Source organism: Salvelinus fontinalis, chromosome 17 (assembly GCF_029448725.1).
Source record: "Salvelinus fontinalis isolate EN_2023a chromosome 17, ASM2944872v1, whole genome shotgun sequence".
NCBI lineage: Eukaryota > Metazoa > Chordata > Actinopteri > Salmoniformes > Salmonidae > Salvelinus > Salvelinus fontinalis.
This window is the reverse complement of record NC_074681.1, coordinates 12,466,485-12,488,207: the sequence shown is the minus strand read 5'-3', so window position 1 is coordinate 12,488,207 and position 21,723 is coordinate 12,466,485. Positions and strand designations below refer to the sequence as shown.

General features: G+C 41.8%; 1 protein-coding gene across 2 annotated transcripts in view; it reads left to right on the top strand.

The window, feature by feature from the left end:
- Window positions 1-900: 900 nt before the first annotated feature.
- Window positions 901-21,723, top strand: part of LOC129813705 (obscurin-like) — a 107,428-nt gene continuing 86,605 nt past the window's right edge. The window contains exons 1-4 of one of the 2 annotated variants that reach the window (XM_055866142.1): window positions 901-1,228; window positions 16,203-17,301; window positions 20,349-20,618; window positions 21,072-21,332. In XM_055866142.1, coding sequence (XP_055722117.1) covers window positions 16,212-17,301; window positions 20,349-20,618; window positions 21,072-21,332 — 1,621 coding nt within the window. In that variant the 5' untranslated portion in view covers window positions 901-1,228; window positions 16,203-16,211. Of the gene's footprint in view, window positions 1,229-14,227; window positions 14,367-16,202; window positions 17,302-20,348; window positions 20,619-21,071; window positions 21,333-21,723 lie in introns of those variants that run through there. The other variant, XM_055866143.1, reaches the window with a different exon arrangement.

Sequence of the window (21,723 nt, the reverse complement as noted above, 5' to 3'; positions counted from 1 at the left end):
TCATGACTCATGTTCCCCGTCACTCAAAATGTGTGTTGCAACTCGCTTAGAACCTTTTATTTCCCAATCCGATTGCCACTATGTCAAGGCACTGTCAACGAAACACATATCAGAACTTTACAGCTACACAAAACGTTCAGTTTTGTTCATAACAGTAGGCCTATACTGTATGCATATGTTGATACCTTTACTTTGACTGTATAGATTAACAATTATGTCCCAAGATCCAAAAGGTTTTCAGATTTGCACATTATTGTCATCCATTATGTAACTGTATCAAGTCTGCTCCCAATTGTAGATCCACTGCAGTATACACAGTAGTAATAATATTACATGGGAAATATACATATAGCGCTTTTCAAGGACTCAAAGTCACTTAAACTAGTTCTTTATGCATAGACTTTATTTTGCTGGCTCACCGAGTAATACTGTCTCATTCTCGCCATCTCCTGGACATGCTGTGAAACCTCTTCTCTTGTTATTTTCCCCAAAACATGTGCATGTCTGAGTCACCAACGTCATACACACTTGACTGTAGACTGCACAGAGGTCACGTGAAAGACCGAAAGAGGGTCGGATCCTCTGCAGCAAAGGCATTTCAACCGCTTTATCTCTTTGGATATTTTTTTTGTCATGTTTAAAAACATTAATACATTTACATTTCCAGACATTTATTTTCACACACTTTCCTATTTTGTTTCAATCTACATGAACACATATAGAATAGGGTGACCAGACGTCCCCGTTTTTGGTGGCCTGTCCCCGGCTGGAGCTGTCCCCGGAAATGTCCCCGTTTTTTAACAGTGCATTAAAAACAGACTGCAAAGTGAAACAATATTTGACGTGGCAAGAAAGACCGGGCAGCAGAGCCTACCAGTTGACGTTTCAATCGCGTTGTGCTTGTTTTGTCCAGAAGAGGGGGCTGCTCGTGTAACAGATGTATAATTTACTCTCCATGCGTTGTGTTGTCTCATAATAAATCACTTCGGCCAGTGGTCCCAGTTGAGCATCATTTATTAATGTTGCTGTTGTTAAATGGGAAACAGCACGTTAGTTGTGCAGGGCTTAAACATAACCAACCCTGTTACATTCGCTATAGCAGCTTCATTCACTCTTCTACTGACTACTTGCTCGCGCTAGTTTTAGAGTAAACTGCTGTGGAAAACTCGGCCAGAAGCTAGCAAGTGTCAAGTTAATCAACAACACCACAAACGTCTTTTCAAGCCAGGTAAGTTACAATCGTTTGAGATACTAGCTAGTGATTTTATAATGTCACAATTTATTATATAGATAGATGATCTCCTCTATAAGGTTTTAAATAGCTTATGCTAGCTAACATTAGCTATGTCGACTAAGTTATCTAGCTAGGACAGCTAGCTACTGTCATGGTAGGTAAAAAAATGTTCACATGTAAACATGCAGTGGGCTGGCTATTTTGAAAATATGATCATATTAAACGAATGCACAATTAATTATGAGAATATTTATTTGTAGATTACAGTTTTAATAAGTAGTGTGAAAATATATTTAGACATTTTCATGGATAACATTAGCATAATGTTTTCTGTTAGAGAGTGGAGAGGAGGAAGACTGGATAGGAAGAAGAGTGAGAGAGAGGAGGAAAGTTAAAGATATGATTACAGAGCCTGCCAATTTATTATTCCAACCAATGTTTTTGAGATAAAATACAAAAATGAGGCAAGGAATGGAAATCTGTTAATCAAAATATTTTATCTAATAGTGTACTATTTATTATTAAAGATTGGAGGGGAAGGAGAACAAAAAATTAAGGGAGTAAAAAGAGTGAAGCGAGGAGAGTGTATTAGAGTGAGGTGGAAAGGTAAAGAGAAGGAAGATGAGTGAAGAAAAGAGGAGGAGAAAGATTGGAGCAGAATAAAAAGTTAAGAGAGTAAGAAGAGCAGACAGAGGTACAATGGCTCTTTCCAAGAAACGGAATTAAGGATATATGGACAGCTGCAAGAAATAGGTTCATTGTTCCTATGCTTATTGTGAAGACAAACTTCAACCTCCCCTACCAGGAGTTCATGGAGAAGCTGGCCAAAGACAGAGCAATCCTGAAGAAGATACATTCTTCTGAGAAATATACAGATTAGGTCGGTATAAGTATATTATGTAGTTACCAATCACATCATCATCTTATTTCTTTATTATGTTAAGTATTTCACATATACTATTGCCTGTTTTTTCAATTTTGCTCATGTTCTCCTCTGCTCTTATTCTACCCAGACTACCAGGACCACTGAATGGCTGTTCAGATCGGACAGTTCTGTCTTGTCTGTAGTGTTTCTGTAATATAGTTGTTTTCTCTATCACAGTGTGCCTGTTAGACTAAATACACGAAACAGGAATTGTCCCCCTTTTTTTATTTCATAGATAATAACATTGGATATTTTAATGATATATTGACCGCCGAACTGGAAATGTCCCCGGTTTTAATTTCAGAAATCTGGTCACCTTAATATAGAAGTGTCACTACAAATCAATTTGAATAGAGTTCAGTACTGCTGTAGTGTTGTTGTTGTAGTACTGTCTGGAGATGAGTCACACTAAAGTAGCTTCTCTATGCTTGTCTATAGCAGCTGCTGTAAGAATCTCTTCATTTACACAGATGTACATGTGCAGCACTGTAAAGGGACAAATGGCACCTCAGTTGCTGTAGAAGTAGTGACCGCTTGCTGTTAATGTCTTTTGGGTGTTTACTGAGGGGTGTGGAAAAGATTTACAACTCGACTCTAGACCAGCTGGTTTTATATGCATGCTCTGATAATATTCTCACTCGCAACAACTCAAGATGGACTGTGACAATTCACATGCACCTATAAAACACACACACACGTAGACAGTAAAACACATACAACAACAAAAAACACACATATGATGAATGTAATGCTCAGTTATAATAATGTAATTAAAATGTACCGAAAAACATATATTGTTTATATTTTTGGCATAACTACAATGTATGCATGACATTGAGCACTAAGTTTGAATGTTACAGTATGAAGCTGTGCACAAAGCTGGAGACATTGGAACTTGTTATGCCAATACCAAGTATGGAAATTCTCTTTTGACATTGTGTCCAACATGGCATTGAAGTGTCGGTCTCATTGATCAAAAATAGTACAAACATAAATAGATTGCAAAACATGGCTATATGTATTACTGTACATGTGATAACTGCCTGTAATTCTAAAAGCAGATACAGTATAACTATGTATTTAGTTTATGTGATCCTATATCCAATTTGCCCAGTGGCGTAGTGTAGTTTCGTGGTCCCCCCCGCAAGGTTCGAGCAAAATTGTATAGCTAATCTTATGCTATTTTACACATTATTCTATGAGGCTCAGAGAAAATAGCACTCTTAGAGCTAATTTCCTGTAATTCAAAAAATTATAAATCATTGCTTATGACATGATATGCTATGTGGGGAGCCCCCCCTGATATTTGATAGCTTATTCATAGGTTGCACCTCTGTCACTCATTGAGTAGAATGCTCAGTCGGGCATGAGTCCAAAACGAACCTTCTTCCATCCAATGAGATGCTGTTTGTTCTGTAGTCCCATAATAGGAGGGATGATTTCTATATTGATTGTCTTTGAATTGCTCTGTTGATTGATTTGAATGAACTTTGCTAAACTGCTCCAGAAGGAGACATAAGAACACTGAACGCTGTATGCTGTCTATAATGGCAAATTCGGAGCAACTCCATGGTAAGAAATATGAATGTTCCTGGTGCAAAAACAATGTCCTATCCCATCCTATCTGGCCCTATGCCCTCTCTAAATAATGGCATTGAATGCTTTAGCAGGATTCTCTCTCTTCACAACTGGCTACGTTATTATTGCAGCTCAATGGGTGTACCTTTTGTTGACAATTTTGATACCTTTTGGAAACAAAACACGTTTATAAGGAGGATGAGATCCACCCAAATCATTTGCGTTCCTGGATCCTTTCACAGCATCATAAGGCTGCGTTGAGACAATGACTTATCAATGACCCAAGCCCAGCTCAGCTAATCCCTACCATTGTGTTGCTGAGTTTTTATAATGCTTCAGCAAATGTACATTATACCAGGGGTGTTGGTAGACACAATGTAAGTAACCTAATTTATGTCCCTCTAACTGCCCTGAATGGCTCTGCTGATCCTACAGCAATTGTATTCAGTAATCATGTGCCTATGAACCGGAGGGATACTGTTCGCATTGAGGCGGTGTGCCCTAGTAGGAAGTCCACTGTGTGCAACTCACCCTGTACTAACATAAATAACATGAGCATGTCTACTTCTGCTAAACTTTCCAGTAAAACTATGAAAACAATCAAATATCACAGAAAAGTTATAAAAATAGCCCACTTTAACATATGTATCTTAGGAAACAAGGTTCATGAAATGAATAACTTGCTACAGTAGTAACAGATGACATTCATATTCTGAAAATCTCTGAAACTCATTTAGATAATACCTTTGATGAAACAGTGGTAGCAAAACATGGTTATAAGATCTACAGAAAATACAGAAATGCCAATGCTGGAGGTGTTGCTGTTTATATTCAGAACCACATTCTTGTAAAGCTTAGATGTCACACCCTGACCTTAGTTCCTTTGTTATGTCTCTATTTTGGTTTGTTCAGGGTGTGAGTTGGGGTGGGCATTCTATGTTTTTGTTCTGTGTTTTATATTTCTATGTGTTTGGCCGAGTGTGGTTCTCAATCAGAGGCAGCTGTCTATCGTTGTCTCTGATTGAGAACCATACTTAGGTAGCCTCATCCCACCTGTGTTTTGTGGGTAGTTGTTTCCTGTTTTGTGTTTGTTTCACCTTTCAGAACTGTTTCGGTCGTTCTCTTTATTATTTTTGTTATTTCAGTGTTCATTAAATAAATATGGACACATACCACACTGCACCTTGGTCCTCTCCTTCCAACAGCCGTCACATTAGAGAGGATCTCATGTTAAATACCGTGGAAGAAATATGGGTAAAGGTTCATCTGCCTCACTTAAAGCCCATTCTGGTGGGATGTTGCTATAGACCACCAAGTGCTAACAGTCAGTATCTGGATAACATGTGTGAAATGCTTTATAATGTATATTATATCAACAGAGAGGTATATTTTCTGGGTGATTTAAATATTGACTGATTTTCATCAAGCTGCCCACTTAAAAAAAAGCTTCAAACTGTAACCAGTGCCTGCAACCTGGTTCAGGTTATCAGTCAACCTACCAGGGTAGTTACAAACAGCACAGGAATGAAATTCTAAACATGTATTGATCACATCTTTACTAATGCTGCAGAAATTTGCTTGAAGCAGTATCCAGATCCATCGGATGTAGTGATCACAATATAGTAGCCATATCTAGGAAAACCAATGTTCCAAAGGCTGGGCCTAATATAGTGTATAAGAGAAAGTGTGTGCCCTCTGGCCTGGAGGGAAGCAAAATTATTTCTGCTACCTAAGAATAGTGGGGGGGGGGGGGGGGGGGGGGGGGGGGCTGTGCTTTGGCAAAGTGGGTGGGGTTATATTCTTCCTGTTTGGCCCTGTCCGGGGGTATCATCGGATGGGGCCACAGTGTCTCCTGACCCCTCCCATCTCAGCCTCCAGTATTTATGCTGCAGTAGTTTGTGTCGGGGGGCTAGGGTCAGTTTGTTATATCTGGAGTACTTCCCCTGTCTTATCCGGTGTCCTGTGTGAATTTAAGTATGCTCTCTCTAATTCTCTCCTTCTCTCTTTCTTTCTCTCTCTCGGAGGACCTGAGCCCTAGGACCATGCGTCAGGACTACCTGGCATGATGACTCCTTGCTGTCCCCAGTCCACCTGGCCTTGCTGCTGCTCCAGTTTCAACTGTTCTGCCTGCGGCTATGGAACCGTGACCTGTTCACCGGACGTGCTACCTGTCCCAGACCTGCTGTTTTCAACTCTCTAGAGACCGCAGGAGCGGTAGAGATACTCTTAATGATCGGCTATGAAAAGCCAACTGACATTTACTCCTGAGGTGCTGACTTGCTGCACCTTCGATAACTACTGTGGTTATTATTATTTGACCATGCTGGTCATTTATGAACATTTGAACATCTTGGCCATGTTCTGTTATAATCTCCACCCGGCACAGCCAGAAAAGGACTGGCCACCCCTCATAGCCTGGTTCCTCTCTAGGTTTCTTCCTAGGTTTTGGCCTTTCTAGGGAGTTTTTCCTAGCCACCGTGCTTCTACACCTGCATTGCTTGCTGTTTGGGATTTTAGGCTGGGTTTCTGTACAGCACTTTGAGATATCAGCTGATGTACGAAGGGCTAAATATATCGATTTGATTTGATTGTAGGGGCTGTTTTGTTAGACTTTAGCACTGCTTTTGACATTATGATTGTAGTCGGCTGTTATGGCTAGGGTTGTGGCGGTCAAGAAATTGTCAGCCGTTATTGTCAAGCAAATAACTGCTGGTCTCACGGTAATGGACCTTTAATTAATGTAAACACATTTAGCATCTCCTGTCTTCCATGCATAGCCTACAAGCCACTGATGCAGACCTTTGAAACATCTACATAAAAAAATCCATGTCTAATAAATCTGTGTAATATAGCCTACACCTTCACAATAAATCCATGTTATATAGCCTACACCTTCACAATAAATCTATGTAATATAGCCTACCCCTTCACAATAAATCTATGTAATATAACCTACACCTTCACAATAAATCCATGTAATATAGCCTACACCTTCACAATAAATCCATGTAATATAGCCTACACCTTCACAATAAATCCATGTAATATAGCCTACACCTTCACAATAAATCTATGTAATATAACCTACACCTTCACAATAAATCCATGTAATATAGCCTACACCTTCACAATAAATCCATGATTTACTTTAGACAGGTCTAAAGAAACATGATATGAAGAAAATGTGGTCTATTTCAGAACAGAATAGCATACTCTGAGTTGTCTTTATGTTATGCCCTGATCTGGCTATGCCATTTGGCTGTGGGCTACACTAGTTGATTTAGCAGACAAGATTTACTTAGAATTCCATGGCATTATTTTATATTATTTTATAATATGAAGAATACAATTGAACATAGCTGAATTAAATAGAAAGGGTATTTTCTCCTAAACGATTTGAGGGGGTGCGCACATGCAGCTATTCTGTGTTGAGCAGTTACAAAGAAACAGGTCCTCCTATATGAGGTATTTATGTAACTTTAGTTATGATACAAACGTTGGACTGTATGTTTTGATTTTTAATACATTCTATGATGCGACTCTAATGATGATTTGAAAAAAGTTGCATGTGCCGTTGTGCCCTTGGGTTGCATATAATACTTAGTATTCCTTTCTCCCTGCCATGCTCCAAGGCACCTCTCACTCAAATGGGTCTCTGTCATGTGATCGGGTCTTTCTCACAGGCTACAAGCAACTGTGTGCATCCTTATCCAATTCCAAGGCGCATATTGAAGACATTTACTTTTCGTCAGCCAACAAGCTAAGTAGGCCGAAGGAACAGCAAAAGCACTCACCTATGTCAATCTACTATCCCCCATAGCACAAAAGTTTACTTATTTTATTCTGAGAGAGAAATACATATTCCAAACAAAGTCTGGGACAGTTGTGGGATGGGATAGATCCCAAATTAATACAACTATTAGCATCAAAAAAACTTTTTTAAGCAATGAGGCTGACGCAACAGATCAGAACGTTTAGCTTAAAAATCTTGTTAAACTATTAGGCTACTTCACATTATAAACGCAGCAATGCGCACATGGCAGTAGGCTATAAGCGCAAATGTTCCAGGGATAGGGGGCAGCATTTTCACTTTGGATGAATTGCGTGCCCAAATTGAACTGCCTCCTACTCTGTCCCAGATGCTAATATATGCATATTATTATTACTATTGGATTTAAAACACTCTGACGTTTCTTAAACTGTTTGAAGTATGTCTGTGAGTATAATATAACTCATGGCAGACAAAAACCTGAGAAGAAATCCAAACAGGAAGTGAGAAATCGATTTTCAAAACAGTTCCAATTGAAATAGTTAGTTATTGATGTGCATGCACTTCCTAGGGCTTCCACTAGATGTCACCATCTTTAGATACTGGTTTTAGGATTCTACTATAAAGGAGGGGCTCATAGGAGCTCTTTTACTGAGTGGTCTGGCAGCGAGCCTCGGGCTCATGATGCGCGGTCACGAGAGAGTATGCTCTCGTTCCAATGCTTTTCTTCAGACAATGAAATTCTCCGGTTGGAACCTTATTGATGATTAACGTTAAAAGCATCCTAAATATGGATTGCATAGATCATTTGACTTGTTTCTACGACCTGTAACGGAACGTTTTGAGTTTTTGTCTGGAGGAAGTTCTTGTGACTCATGAAGATGGATTACTGGGCTGAACATGCTAACAAGAAGTGGCTAAATGATGGGCTTTATGGAACTTTATGGAACAAATCAGTCATTTATTGTCGAACTGGGATTCCTGGGAGTGCCTTCTGATGTAGATCATCAAAGGTAAGTGAATATTTATAGTTTTTTGTAGCTTCTGTTTACGCCAAAATGGCGGCTATTTCTTTGGCTATTTTGGGTTCTGAGCGCCGTTCTCAGATTATTCTTTTTCCGTTTAAAAAAAAAAATCTGACAGCGGTTGCATAGAGGATAAGTTTATCTTTAATTATGTGAATATCACTTGCATCTTTATCAATGTTTATTATGAGTATTTATGCAAAATCACCGGATGTTTTGGAATCAAAACATTACCGCACTTAACGCGCCAATGTAAACTGAGATTTTTTTTATATAAATATGCACATTATCGAACAAAACATACATGTATTGTGTAACATGATGTCCTATGAGTGTAATCTGATAAAGATCATCAAAGGTTAGTGATTCATTTTATCTATATTTCTGCTTTTTGTAACTCCTATCGTTGGCTGAAAAAATGTCTGTGTGTGTTTGTGACTTGGCTCTGACCTAACATAATCATATGTTGTGCTTTCGCTGTAAATAATTTTTGAAATCGGACACCATGTGTAGATTAACAATATGTTTATCTTTCATTTGCTGTATTGGACTTGTTAATGTGTGAAAGTTACATATTTCCAAAAAATATTTTTGAATTTCGCGCGCTGCCTTTTTAGCGGAATGTTGCGGGTGTTCCGCTAGCGGAACCCCTGGGCTAGAAAGGTTAACGGGAAAACACCATTCTTAAAAGTGACTGCAAATGCGATTATGCATGTAATGTTTTTATTATAAAGGTGCATTTTTATGGTGAAAATGATCTTACCCAAACTCAGGTGCTGCGAATAATTGCCAGTTAGACTCTAAACCCGTTGTAAAGCTGATTTAATGTTCTTCATTTTAAGAAGTTATTTGGCTTCTTTAGTTGTGACACTAATCTTATCAATACATATAGGCCTATGGGCTAGCCTACATGAGCCTACTATGATTTTCTTGCCTTACTCTACACAAACTTGGCATCATTCACAACTTAAGTGATAATATATAATTCACAAGTGATAGGTTAATATTGTCACCCATTACACTATTATTGATTTAATCTTGTCTTTATATATATCAAATAAATAACATAAAGCTGTCATCAAGGCAAAGGGTGGCTATTTTGAAGAATCTCAAATATAAAATATATTTTGATTCGTTTAACACTTTTTGGGTTACTACATGATTCCATATGTGTTATTTCATAGTTTTGATGTCTTCACTATTATTCTACAATATAGAAAATAGTACAAATAAATAAAAACCCTTGAATGAGCAGGTGTGTCCAAAACTTTGACTGGTACTGTATGTGTGAAATTAGTTTTGGTTTAGAATTGACCATTATGATGCATCTGTCGGAATAGGGGGGGGATACATGTAATCTATGCACTTAAATAGAGAATAGAGGACACTTTTCCCATGGTTCATTTTCATGCCAGCCAGGTAGTGTCACACCCTGCCCCTTGAGATCTTTTTATGTCTCTATTTTGGTTTGGTCAGGGTGTGATTTGGGTGGGTATTCTATGTTCCTTTTTCTATGATTTGTATTTCTGTGTGTTTGGCCGGGTGTGGTTCTCAATCAGAGGCAGCTGTCTATCGTTGTCTCTGATTGAGAACCATACTTAGGTTGCCTTTTCCCACCTGTATTTGTGGGTAGTTGTCTATGTGTAGTTGCATGTCAGCACTAGTCGTTTATAGCTTCACGTTCGTTTGTTGTTTTTGTTAGTTTGTTTAGTGTTTATTCGTTTATTAAAGAAGAATGTATTCAAATCACACTGCGCCTTGGTCTCATCGTTATGACGAACGTGACAGGTAGGCTATACTCCTGTTGTCAAGAGAAATAAGTGTGCTTAATATTAGGAAAGTTGAGAAAAAAAGAGCTGGAGGCAGCTAAAGCGGAGAGGCGGCGATATGAGGCCACTCAGCGCAGCAGGCATGAGAGGCAGCCCCCCCCAATATTTTTGGGGGGTGCCACACGGGGAGATGGGCGGAGTCAGGCGATTGACCTGAGCCAACTCTCTGTGCTTACCGGAAGCAGCGCGGTACTGGTCAGGCACCGTGTTATGCGGTGAAGCGCATTGTGTCTCCAGTGCGCGCTCGTAGCCCGGAGCGCTATATGCCAGCCCCCCGCAAGTGCCATGCGAGAATGGGCATCCAGCCAGGGCGGATTGTGCCAGCTAAGCGCGTTTGGTCTCCGGTGCGCCGTTTCGGCCCAGGGTATCCTGCGCCGGCTCTGCGTACTGTGTCTCCGGGGCGCTGGGAGGGTTCAGTTCGTCCTATGCCTGCGCTCCGCCCGTCCCGGGCGAAAGTGGGCATTGAGCCTAATGGAGAGGTGCGAGTGTTAAGCACCAGATATCCAGTGCTCCCCCACAGCCCGGTTCGACCTCTGCCTGCATTCTGGAGGGGCCGGGCTAAAGTGGGCATTCAGCCTGGTGCCAAGGCTGCGCACCAGAGCTCCAGTGCTCCCCCACAGCCCGGTTGATCCGGTGCCTCCTCTACGCATCAGGCCTCCTGTAGGTCTCCCCAGCCTGGTGGGCCCTGTGGCAGCCCCACACACCAGGCTGTCTCTGCGTCTCTTCCCTCCAGAGTCTTCCTCCAGTCCGGACCCTCCAGCGACGCCCTCCAGTCCGGAGCCTCCAGCGACGCCCTCCAGTCAGGAGCCTCCAGCGTCGCCCTCCAGTCAGGAGCCTCCAGCGACGCCCTCCAGTCAGGAGCCTCCAGCGACGCCCCCCTGTCCGGAGCTTCCAGGGGCGCCCTCCAGTCCGGAGCTTCCAGGGGCGCCCTCCAGTCCGGAGCTTCCAGGGGCGCCCTCCAGTCCGGAGCTTCCAGGGGCGCCCTCCAGTCCGGAGCTTCCAGGGGCGCCCTCCAGTCCGGAGCTTCCAGGGGCGCCCTCCAGTCCGGAGCTTCCAGGGGCGCCCTCCAGTCCGGAGCTTCCAGGGGCGCCCTCCAGTCCGGAGCTTCCAGGGGCGCCCTCCAGTCCGGAGCTTCCAGGGGCGCCCTCCAGTCCGGAGCTTCCAGGGGCGCCCTCCAGTCCGGAGCTTCCAGGGGCGCCCTCCAGTCCGGAGCTTCCAGGGGCGCCCTCCAGTCCGGAGCTTCCAGGGGCGCCCTCCAGTCCGGAGCTTCCAGGGGCGCCCTCCAGTCCGGGGCTTCCAGGGGTGCCCTCCAGTCTGGAGCCCGCAACGAGGGTCCCCAGTCCGGGGCCCGCTACGAGGGTCCCTAGTCCGGGGTCGGCGGTGAGGGTCAAGTGGGCCGGGCTAAGTGGACCGAGCCAGAGGTGGAGCGGGGTCTATGTCCCTCACCAGAGCCGCCACCGAGGAGAAATGTCCACCCAGACCCTCGCCTATGGGTTCAGGTTTTGTGGCCGGAGTCTGCACCTTTGGGGGGGGGTATTGTCACGCCCTGACCGTAGAGATCTTTTTTTGTCTCTATTTTGGTTTGGTCAGGGTGTGATTTGGGTGGGCATTCTATGTTCCTTTTTCTATGATTTGTATTTCTGTGTGTTTGGCCGGGTGTGGTTCTCAATCAGAGGCAGCTGTCTATCGTTGTCTCTGATTGAGAACCATACTTAGGTTGCCTTTTCCCACCTGTATTTGTGGGTAGTTGTCTATGTGTAGTTGCATGTCAGCACTAGTCGTTTATAGCTTCACGTTCGTTTGTTGTTTTTGTTAGTTTGTTTAGTGTTTATTCGTTTATTAAAGAAGAATGTATTCAAATCACACTGCGCCTTGGTCTCATCGTTATGACGAACGTGACAGGTAGGCTATACTCCTGTTGTCAAGAGAAATGTGTGCTTAATATTAGGAAAGTTGAGAAGAAAATGTAATAGGCCTAGCCTATAGAAAGCTGATGGAATCCTCCTAAAAGTACAATTGGCTCATAACAGGGCAGCAGGGCTGGCACTTAAATGTACACGGAGAGCCAACATTAATGATGTGCATGTCAATCTCTCATAGCTCAAAGTGGAGGAGAGGTTGACTTCATCACAACTTGCTTTTGTAAGAAGTGTTGACAAACTACAAGCACACAGCTCAGAGACCCACAAGACATTCCACCAGAGGTCTCTTCTAACTCCCCAAGTCCAAAACAGACTATGGGAGGTACACAGTACTACATAGAGCCATGACTACATGGGACTCTATTCCACATCAGGTAACTGTTGCAAGCGGTAGAATCAGATTTAAATATACCTTATGGAACAGCGTGGTCTGTGAAGAGACACAAATACAGGTACACAAAAAACAGCTTCATGAGGTAGTCACGTGGAATGCATTTCAATTAACAGGTATGCCTTATTAAAAGTTCATATGTGGAATTTCTTTACTTCTTAATGCGTATGAGCCAATCAGTTGTGTTGTGACAAGGTGGGGGGGTATATAGAAGATAGACCTATTTGGTAAAAGACCAAGTCCATAATATGGCAAGAACACCTCAAATAAGCAAAGAGAAACAACAGACCATTATTACTTTAAATCAGTCAATACGGAACATTTCAAGAACGTTGAAAGTTTCTTCAAGTGCAGTCGCAAAAACCATCAAGCACTATGATGAAACTGGCTTTCATGAGGAGATTTTTGGTTCCAACTGCTGTGTCTTTGTGAGACGCTGTGTGGGGGAACGGATGATCTCTGCATTTGTATTTCCCACTGTAAGGCATGGAGGAGGGGGTGTTATGGTGTGGGGGTGCTTTGCTGGTGACACTGATTTATTTAGAATTCAAGCCACACTTAACCAGCTTGGCTTCCACAGCGCAACACCGTCCCATTCTGGTATGGGCTTCGTGGGAATATCATTTGTTTTTCAACAGGACAATGACCCATCACACCTTCAGGCTGTGTAAGGGCTATTTGACCAAGAAGGAGAGTGATGGAGTGCTGATCTGGCCTTCACAATCCGCTGACCTCAACCCAATTGAGGTGGTTTGGGATGAATTGGGCTGCAGAGTGAAGGAAAATCAGCCAACAAGTGCTCAGCATATGTGGGAACTCCTTCAAGACTGTTGGAAAATAATTCCAGGTGAAGCTGGTTGAGAGAATGCCAAGAATGTGCAAAGCTGTCATCAAGCAAAGGGTGGCTATTTGAAGAATCTCAAATATAAAATACATTTTCATTTGTTTAACACTTTCTTTGGTTACTACATGATTCCAAATGTGTTATTTCATAGTTTTGATGTCTTCGCTATTATTCTACAATGTAGAAAATAGTAAAAATAAATAAAAAGCCTTGAATGAGTAGGCGTTCTAAAACTTTTTACCGGTAGTGTACATTGTGGTATTGTATGGTGAGTTTTTTTTGTGTTGTGGATATGTAGTGGTGTAGCGATGTTATATGATTTACTGTTTAATTGTTTGCTTAATTGTAATGTAAGTGTGTTGATGTGCTTAGACCCCAGGAAGAGCTGCTGCTGCCTTGGCAGAAGCTAATCTGCATCCATAATAAAATACAAAAAAATACTAATACAAATGTTTGATGCAAATGTTTTGAATCTGTTGTTATGGGGTTGGCTAGTCAAGGTATATAAGCTATACCAGCCTGTCCAGCCCCCTGCTCCAGCACCCAGGCTATATCTACAGCAAATGACAAGTCTATTTTGGGAAGGAGGCTGCACCATAATAGGAACGTCAGCTACTTGGCATCATGAGGTACCAATGAAAAAAAAAGAAACACGCGTAGTCAACCACCCACTGGGGGATGTTATACTGCCCTGGATACAAATCATCATTGTAGGAATATTGACCAAACATAAATTTGTTGAATCTCAACAGCAAAGATTGGATCATCTTTCGGACTGTAAAACTTTGTTAAAGTTTTCGTCCACATGTTTCAGCGCCTGTTTTACCAGAGAGTGTCTGAAGACTCAAGGTGAGAAAATTATTGCTGAAATTGAATTAACCCAGTTCCCAGTTGAAATAGCCTAAATGTAAATTCAATTTGCAATAACTGAACAACATAAATTGTAATTTAATCAGGCCTAATTAATATAGGCCTATTTTTAAATGTCGAGTTTCTTATTTTTAGACAAATCATCTTCATTCATTAGTGTGCTGTTCTATGTTTGTGGCGACAGTTTTACACTGTCTAAAACCTATGTTTTTATAACTTATATATTGAATTGCAATGAGTAACTTGTAGGTCGAAGAAGACCATATTTAAAATGTTTTTTGCTGACTTTCTACAGTACATCAAACCAACTACATAAAACATGTATGATCTATTTGCATAATTGTATTGGTACATTTATCAAGCAATATTGAATATCGAAGCTTTTCCTTCTCTTGTGGGTTCCCTACCAAACAGCTGAACTGTCTTTGCTACTACAAATGGCAATGGACAGAGACAAGGCCTGACAGCTGAGGTTATTTTTGGGACAGGCAGCTCAGGGGAGGGAGGTGACAAAGATGGCAAATGTCACCCTTTCAAAGACAATATTTGCTCTATTTAACCGGGTTAAAACAGCATTTATCGTATTCTGACGGTGCACTGATCAGTTTGGGTAGGCTACAGGCCTAATAAACCACCTGCTTCCCTCTGGATACGCCTTTTTAGCAAGTGTGTAGGTGTTATTTGATCTTGATATGGGCCTGGTTGATGTCCTATGCGACCGTGCTACTCAAGTCTGGTCCTGCGGACTCAAATAATGTATAAATAAAGAATGTGCACCACTGTGGGTTCCCAGGACCAGAATTGAAGAACAGTAGGCCTATGGCACCAACTAATCTAAATATTCCACTTCAGTAGGCTAGTATTGTTTTAAGTGTAACAAATAGGCAGAAGCCTATGAAATATGCACTTCTAACCCCAAAACTTACTGTAGGCTATTATTTGGAAAGAATGAGGAGGATTGTTTTTCTATGCATCCCTCTGTCACTAGAATCTGCCTCCCTCTTGGTTAGCTCTGATGATCATTTATCATCAGTTGGACCATTTTTGCTAGAATATGATCCATTTTATGGTTGTTACTTGTAATCTTGTTAGCCTACTCTGTATCACTGTGTTTTAGTTAGAAATCTGTCCTGGGTAGGCAAATATGCTGTACAAAACAATAAAACTGCAGATTGTTACATTGAATGGGACAATTTTATGTTCGACCTACATAGAGACATTATATACAATATTTAAGTCAGTATTCTGTATTGTTTATGTAAATGTAAACAGATGAAGGCTGAGTGATTTGCTCTATAAATGTTTTAACTACTGAGATATCATTGTTATCTGTCCTCAATGCATATCTTACATTTTGGAAAGGATGTTTTGTTGACTTCCATTGCAGACAGACGACACTAAAAATATATCGGCCATAAGTGAGACATGTTAACACATTCCTCCAAGTTCCTATGAAAACACTCTTAATTTACAGCAAAGAATTAACTCTACAATGGCCCACCCAAACACAGTGTGACCCTATGTGTGAACAAGGTTTTCCAAACTTTACTCATTACTTGCTGATGTAGAGTTGTTACATTATTGTGTCAGGCATGAGAAGGATGAGACACTAGAGGCTGTGTAGTGTCATGCAAGTGTGACATTCTAGTTCAAGAGGCAAGTGATTTAAATGATTGACAATAAGATTAGAAGGATATCTCATCGTTTTGGTTGCCTTTCCTATGCACTTCTTGATATATCCCAGTATTTTTGATTATTCTATTCTCTCAACAGTGTGTTTCAATTCTAAATGACACTATTTCCTTGGTACTCTAGGAACTAGTAATGGACCAGAACCTGTTTGGAGGGGCCCCCAGGTTTCTCACGCGGCCCAAGGCCTTCGCAGTGTGCGTGGGAAAGGATGCCACCTTGAGCTGCACCATTGTGGGCAACCCCACCCCACTGATTACCTGGGAAAAGGAGAAGCTACGTCTGACCTCTGGGGGCCGCTTCAAGATGGTGGATGATGGTGACGTCTACCGCCTCACCATCTACGATCTAACCCTGGAGGACAGCGGCCAGTACATGTGCCGGGCCAAAAACAATGTTGGGGAAGCATATGCATGCGTAACCCTTCACGTAGGCCTTCCACAGGAGATGGTGGAGAGGGCCCCCGTGTTCATGGTTAAGCCTACCTCCGCACGAGTAGGCCTGGGGGGCGACGTGGTCTTCCACTGCCGGGTTGCGGCTTACCCAGAGCCCAAATTTGACTGGGAGAAGGACGGGCGTTACCTGGCCGAGACGAACCGCATCAAGGTGACATCAGACAGTGACAGCAGCTCTCTGAGGATCCAGAGCGTGCGCAGCCTGGACAGCGGCACATACACTTGCCGCGCCCAGAATTTGGTAGGCCGCTCTAACTCCGCCGCCACCTTGGTTATAGACACCCAGGACTCCCGTCACCTGGGCAAGGACAAGAGCACCTCCCTCCTCTCCCACCTCCAGAAGCGTAAAGAAGGGATCTCTATCTACTGCACTGCCGAGACCAGCAGCTCCACTTACAACTCCACCACCACTTCCTCGACCGCCACCACTATGGTCACAGACGGGCTGAGCCTTCTGGGTCTAGACCACAGCAGCGCAGCGCTGGTCAGTCATCTGCCCAAAGGCGTCTTCACCCGCACCTGCACAGTGACTGAAGGCAAGCACGCCAAACTCAGCTGCTTCGTGACGGGCCACCCCAAGCCTCACATCATCTGGAGGAAGGATGGGGGGAACATTGGCGAGGGACGCAGACAGATCATGTATGAGGACCAGGCTGAGAACTTCATCCTCAAGATCCTGTACTGCAAACAGAGGGACAATGGTCTGTACACCTGTAACGCCTCCAATATGGCTGGACACACCTACAGCGCCGTGCTGGTGATAGTTAAAGGTAAGCAAAAAAAACAATACAAATCACAAATGGTTGGTATTTCAAGAGCGATGTTTGATTGGAATATAAATTATGTATAATAGTGCATTTACTCCATGAATTATTATTTTAATTTTATAGTGCATCACATCTAAGTCTTCTACAAATAAAATGTTTAGCATTAGTTTTTCCATATTCTGCCATTACCATACTCCCAAGTCTAGTTCATCACTCGGCTGTTGAGGAAAATGTGAGGGTAGTTTTCTTTAACGTTTCCATAACGAGGCAAAGGGATTCATGACTATTTAAGGGACATGACAATGTTTGTCATGTGGGGAGGTGACCTTAGATTAACTCTCTGTCATTGCTCTATATGAATTGCTGATAGTCGACTAGTATATAACATATATAACATTTCTTTAAATATAGCCCAAATGTCTCTGCAATGCACGCCTGCATAATAGTGGAGTTTGTCATTCTTGTGATGTTGAGGTCCCCCTGTACACGGGCTTATGTATGTGAAAGCATTGATTTCAAAGAGTGTTTAAAGGCCCAATGCAGCCATTTTTAATTTTTTTTAATTTTACATTTTTGTCATTTAGCAGATGCTCTTATCCAGAGCAACTTACAGCAGTGAGTGGTTAAATTTTTTTCCCGTACTGAGCTCAATATCAAATAATTTCTGGGTGACAGTTAAGTACCTTTTTGTGATTGTTTTCAATTATAATGGTCATAAAGAAACAAAAATAGCTTCTTGGCAAAGAGCAATTACTCCAGCAAGAATTTTACTAGGACTGTCTGAGTGGTCTGAGTGGAGAGGTTAAAAAAGAAACAATTCGCTGTTATTCACCGCATGTTGATGTCTTCATGGCAAGGCCAACACTCCATTCCACCAAAACAGGCTGAAATTTCAGGCGGTCTTTACAAACAGTTTTTACACTAAAAGAGCATTATCAACAATTTTACAATACACAGTATTATTACAATCTCATTGTGTGGAAATATACTGTATATAAAACACAGGAAAATCACATGGTCCTGCACTGGGCCTTTAAACATGATAGTGCAAAGAATCTGAAGAGGTTAACCGAGGGTGTGCTGTCCTTGAGATATCGGATAATGTCATACAGTCATGCTCTTACGGAAATTAGTCTCAACAAGTCTATCCACACTAAAATAATTAACCAAAGTGAGCTAAAACGTTCATCTGAGCACAGTTTTACTTTGCCCCAACATCGACTTAAACTGTGCAACTAAGTGGTGGAATGCTGGCAGCGAAATGAAGGGGGAGTGTCATGTTTCATCTATTTTCTGCTAGTGATGAGTAGTTCACAGTTGCAATGATGGCCATTAGGTGCCAGAGCTAGGGTGATTTTCCATGAGCAACTCCTGATTTGCCAGAAGCCTGGAGCATGGAGATTTATCAATGGCGGATGATAATCTCTGTCTCAATTTGACAGCGAGTGCAGTGCCCATGGCAGTGATTTTGGTTGCATCTGGTTATACAGTAATTGATACCAGATAATGGATTCCTGAGAGGCTTTGCAAGCGAGAGGGACTGTATCTCTCCACCCTTTATGTACCAGTGTTTTTATTAACACCAGATAATTTGATGACCCTCTGGTGTACAATAAGCACCTCTAGGAAATGTCACAATTGAAACATACTCAGTAGTCACAGTCCCAGCCAAACATTCAAAACACACATTCAGATGAAAAGTTATATGGAAAGATGAAAGCAGCACATAAACGCTAAACTAAAATGTAAGTGAAAATGGTTTAGCCTCTGTTCCTTCTCAACTGTTTTCAAAGAGCATAAGCCATTATTTAATATTTTACTGCAGTGGGCTAAACAAGGGTCACACAGTATTTCTTGGTAGTCTTAAACAAATGTACTTTTAAACAAAATTCTACACCTCACACACATGGTTATGGGCTTAAAACAAAGAAGACACCTGTACCATGTCAGATATAGAGTTGAAATGCATTCCATTTTGAGTTTGCATCACAGTATTACACTTGATATATATCACATAAGACTGAAATATAACAAAACTGTTTGACATAGAAACACCAGATTTTCGGGTGGGTTTTTGAAATAATGTTTATTAATTAAATATGAATAACATTCCACCCATGAGGCAACTAGGTCATTTGACTGCGCTGCCTATTTTGAAATTCTGAATAAATAGAGCTGATTATTCTGAGTGCTGATGTCTTGTTCTAAGCTTGTCCAAATGGAAATGCAGTACATAATAATTGCCCTGTAAGAAGCCTTGTAAGCTCATTCCATAATAAAGTAAACAGACAGTTAAATCGTAGAGAACTAAAGCATTCTCTAAATGGACATGTTTCCTTTTGTTGCTGAAAATGGAACAGCACTTGTCTATGGAATCTGCATTCTAAGGACTGTAAATGTTGGTTTTATTTGATGGAAACACTCTGTGATGTATTGGAGCCCATAGAAATCAGTCCTATAGAATGTGTGTGTATCACATGAGGTGGACACATGACAAAATGCTGGCTTGGACTGGTCCAACCTTGGGTTGATGATGGAGTACAGCTGTAATACATAAGTGATTGAAACTCTAGTACTGTACAAGTAATTTAAAGGTAGGTTCAGTGAAATTACGTTGCCACGAGCAGCACCGGAGATATTGAAATGAGCGAGAGTCACACAAGGTATCTGCGCATGTGCACAGGTTCGCTTTGTGCTGTGTACAGTGTGGTAGCCAGGGCACCAAAACAGTGGAGAAGTTGAGTCTCGCGCTTCAATGCTCTTAGTTGTTGCTGAAATTGACCCACTATGCTGTTTACTTTCTGCTGAGAAGTGTTCAAAGTAAGATACATTAATTTAATTACTGGAGTCACTCACCTTTTTAAAAATGTTCTGCAATCCTCCTATGTCAGAGCCCAAGGCAGGGTATGGCATATTAAAATAAATACATCCATTGTATCGGCAAAACAGATAGAGAGTGACTTTATGAGCAATTGATTTACGCATCCACCAATTTCCATAATTTCACTCACCTTCTGACAATTATTCTGTGTTCTTTCAATGATCCTCAGAGCCCAAGGTGCCGTTCAGGAGGAAGCTGCAGGATGTGGAGGTCCAGGAGAAGATGACGGCCACGCTGCTGTGTGAGGTTCCCATCTCCACCACCCAGGCCAGCTGGTTCATGGAGGAGACGCGACTGGAGGACTGCTCCAAGTACCGAATGGAGGAGGAGGGCACCATGCGGCGCCTCACCATCCACAACGTCACCACCAATGATGATGCCGTCTACATCTGCGAGATGAAGGAGGGGAGCCGCACCGTGGCCGAGCTCACTGTGCTGGGTACGAGTGCCATTTTCTTGTCTCTAGTCTTCTGACAAACTCCTGATGCCTCCAATAACAAATATTGTGCAACATTATCAACTTTGAGATTGTTCCTATATTATACTTTGATGGAAAATATATCAGACAGAAGTTTACAATGAAATGTTGTGAAGTTTCATAATGTAATAGGCATTACTGCCTATTACTGTCAAAATATACTGTCAAAATATGCTGTCAAAATACTGTCAAAATATACTGTCAAAATACAGTGTAAAAATATATTGTCAAAATATACAGTCAAAATACAGTCGAAAAACTGTCAAAACATTTAATGACGCAAAGGGAGTCTCCAATTTCCTTTCTGACCTTTCAAGGGGGCAATAACCTTGGTATTTAGTTTACACAGTGTTAGTGCTGCAGTCTTGTAGACTACACTTGCCATTTGGTGACCCTTGTACTTGTCACTCACAGGCAACATCACTAAGAAGCTGCCCAGGAGGACTGTAGTGCCAGTGAGTGATACAGTGATCTTCTGCGTTGAGCTGGAGCACCCCTGTTCTGACGCCTACTGGACACGCAATGCCGAGCGTCTGAAGCCGGACACACGCATATTAATTGCGTGCACCCTCAGGCAATACACTTTAACCATCAGCCACTGCCAAGCTGACGACTCAGGAGAGGTGGCCTTCATGGCTGGAGACTGCAAGACCTCCACAAGATTCTCTGTCACAGGTGAGCTACAGACATAGACCTACATGCATAGCACAGACTCTAAAGTCCTTTTCCTATCACAACATCAAATTAGGAAATCCTACATTTAAATTCCCTTTTGATTAATCTGATCACAAAGGTTAACTATACTTTTTTTATTTCACCTTCATTTAACCAGGTAGGCTAGAACTGCGATAACCAAGATAAAGCAAAGCAGTTCGACACATACAACAACACAGAGTTACACATGGAATAAACAAACATACAGTCAATAATACAGTAGAAGAAGAAAAAAAGTCTATATACATTGTGTGCAAATGAGGTAAGATAAGGGAGGTAAGGCAATAAATAGGCCATGGTGGCGAAGTAATTACAATATAGCAATTAAACACTGGAATGGTAGATGTGCAGA